A 2,594-nucleotide genomic window follows, 5' to 3' on the forward strand; every position below is an offset into this window, starting at 1 on the left:
TGCCGACGGGCTACTTAGGTGCAGCAGCAGCGCCTGGACGCGTACGTGCTGGCGCGCCAGGTGCCCACGCTGCAGCGCGCCAAGTACCACCCACCAAGATCGTCTTCTACTTCGACTATGTCAGTACACATATTACTACAGTATATTATATACAGCCTAAGTAAAGCAATATAGTACACAATTTCCCGATTTCATGTGTGTGTTGAGCTGTTTAATTTAATTATAGTCACAATTTACCTAATTAAATCCACCATTGATAAAGATTAACTGGACAAAAAATGCATTGCTGACCGTACAAGAATTAAATAGGAATAAGAAATAGAATAGGGATTATTAGATCTGATTCACCATCCAGAAATCTCGCCCACATCGCTTACGAATCCTCCGATAGTAACTCTCATGTTGTTTCCTCACAGCTAAGCCCGGATCTGACGTGCGTGAACTACACGATCGAGCGCTGGTTCCCCGTGGCGAACATGTCACGGTACCTGCCTATACGTGTATACGACTACTACGCTCCAGGTAATCACCCGTTATTCATTCATATATTATAGTTTATTATAGGAATTTATATTGTTAAAGAGGTCTAAATTTGGATTTTTAGTAGATGTATCTCATTTATACGTTACGCTGCGGTAAGCTTGTGTACATATACTAGGACCGCCAGCATAATGAAATGAAATGATTTATTTGAATCCGTAAAATGTTATACATTATTTAGATTCCGTCAATATTAACAATGCTTGTGACCGTGGAGACATATTAGATTGGCCAATTTTGTATTTAGCCCACTACTGCAATGCCATACCAAATATCTTACATTCACATTTTAATTACAGAGCGATTCAACGAGACGATATTCGACGCGCTACCGACTTACCTATTGAACATATGCGAGGTATGTGGATCTTCGCAGTGTCCCTACTGTGCGATATACAACGCGGCAGTGGTATACACTCTGCCTACCACCTTACTGCTGCTGTCGATAGCCTGCGTCGTACGAACGCTATACGGCTCTTAGTGCGATAGTAGTGACAGTTCTGGCCTCATTGACATGTTTATTATCAGCCCTGTATAATGCCCACTGTTGGACTCGTGCCCAACAGTGGGGATAAATATAATTGTGACCAAACCACTTTCCCTTGGATATTGGTGCAAAATAATAAATACACGTAACTTCAATGTATTTAAAAGCCACAGAACTGTCAAAAATCCATACGCTTTAAAATTATAAATGTAAGTAATGAAATATTACAAACTACCCTCATAGTGAAACTATACATATAATTTGAGGAACAACATTATAATTTATAACATGGTAAAATGGTTTTAATTGATTAGGCAAGAAATTAGGCACTTTTTAATGGTTGATTGACTGACTGACTCCAATCTTTATACTTGGTCTGAAGTTAGTCACATATTTTGTGACTGATTCCAGGCTTCCATGAAGATTGTCGTCAGATGAATAATCTAAGATACAAAAATTATGCACAAATTTTATAGAAAAACGCAACAAAATCTTTCTAATGATGTACAAAATCGTTATAATGTTGTTCACCAATAATATCAGCGATATATCACAATGACATGACTTTTGTAAATAAAAACTTTTTATATACTTCATGCTGTTCATATGTATAATGCATAAGTTGACGCATTTGCTGACAATTTAATCCATCAATCATTGCCAGATTTCAGGTTTGACTTATTTGAAAAAATGTGATGGGGTATTTTATTAATTTTAAAAATAATGTTATTTCGTTCATAAATAAAGAAGATACAAGTGTTTTAATCTGACAGGGTAATAGTCATCGTCATGAATGCATCGAGTGACGTCATAGCTATTATAGTGAATGCGCGCGAAAGAGAAAGCGAGACGTTCTCACTCCGTGCCAATGCTCTTTAATAAAAGCATGTGATTATGTTCATTCATTTTACCATACATTTTATTAGAAAGGTCTTTGATTTTTTGTTGGTAGAGTTAAACACCCCCTTAAATTTGAAATTCTGTCATTGGTCAACTTATGTTTAATATACAGTGGACAGTGAATGATCATTTGTAGAAATTAGGTAATGTTTCTTTTGTAGATTTTATACTGAATGTTGCACGATTGAATCGATTCGAAAGATCATAAGATTTGCAATATTTTTTTTTTATTATTTCAAAAAGATCAAGTGATCATAAAATGACAATTCATGTTTTATAAAAATGTAATATAAAATAACTAAATTTGACAAGTCCGCCCTTTACGATACCCAAGTGGTAAACACTTTTATTATAACGGAATGTTGCACACTAAAAGTTTAAAATTTAACTAACCACCGTGTAGTATGTAGTTGTAATAGAGTTTGACCCTATTCAGTAGAATAAATCGAATGATATTTAAAAAATCTATTAAATATAGAAATCTCTTATATAATGTACAAACTTCAAGAGTTTATATATCATATCAATAAAAATCTAAAAAACTTAACAAAATGAATATTTTAAGTATATATTCACTGTCGAAATGCATTTAATGTGAACGTATTTCTCAATTTACATACATAAAAAACCTCTTCATTCCTTTTTTATGTACAAATGACTGATATAA

At 34.2% G+C, this 2,594-nt stretch overlaps 1 protein-coding gene across 1 annotated transcript; it reads left to right on the forward strand.

The window, feature by feature from the left end:
* Positions 1-26: 26 nt before the first annotated feature.
* Positions 27-2,188, forward strand: LOC119192491. The gene is made up of 3 exons (XM_037446304.1): positions 27-119; positions 417-522; positions 840-2,188. Exons 2-3 carry the CDS (start codon positions 477-479, stop codon positions 1,019-1,021), a joined length of 228 nt encoding a protein of 75 aa, XP_037302201.1. The 5' UTR covers positions 27-119; positions 417-476; the 3' UTR covers positions 1,022-2,188.
* The last annotated feature ends 406 nt before the right edge of the window (positions 2,189-2,594 follow it).

The sequence above is a fragment of the Manduca sexta genome, unplaced genomic scaffold (genome assembly GCF_014839805.1).
Source record: "Manduca sexta isolate Smith_Timp_Sample1 unplaced genomic scaffold, JHU_Msex_v1.0 HiC_scaffold_2834, whole genome shotgun sequence".
NCBI lineage: Eukaryota > Metazoa > Arthropoda > Insecta > Lepidoptera > Sphingidae > Manduca > Manduca sexta.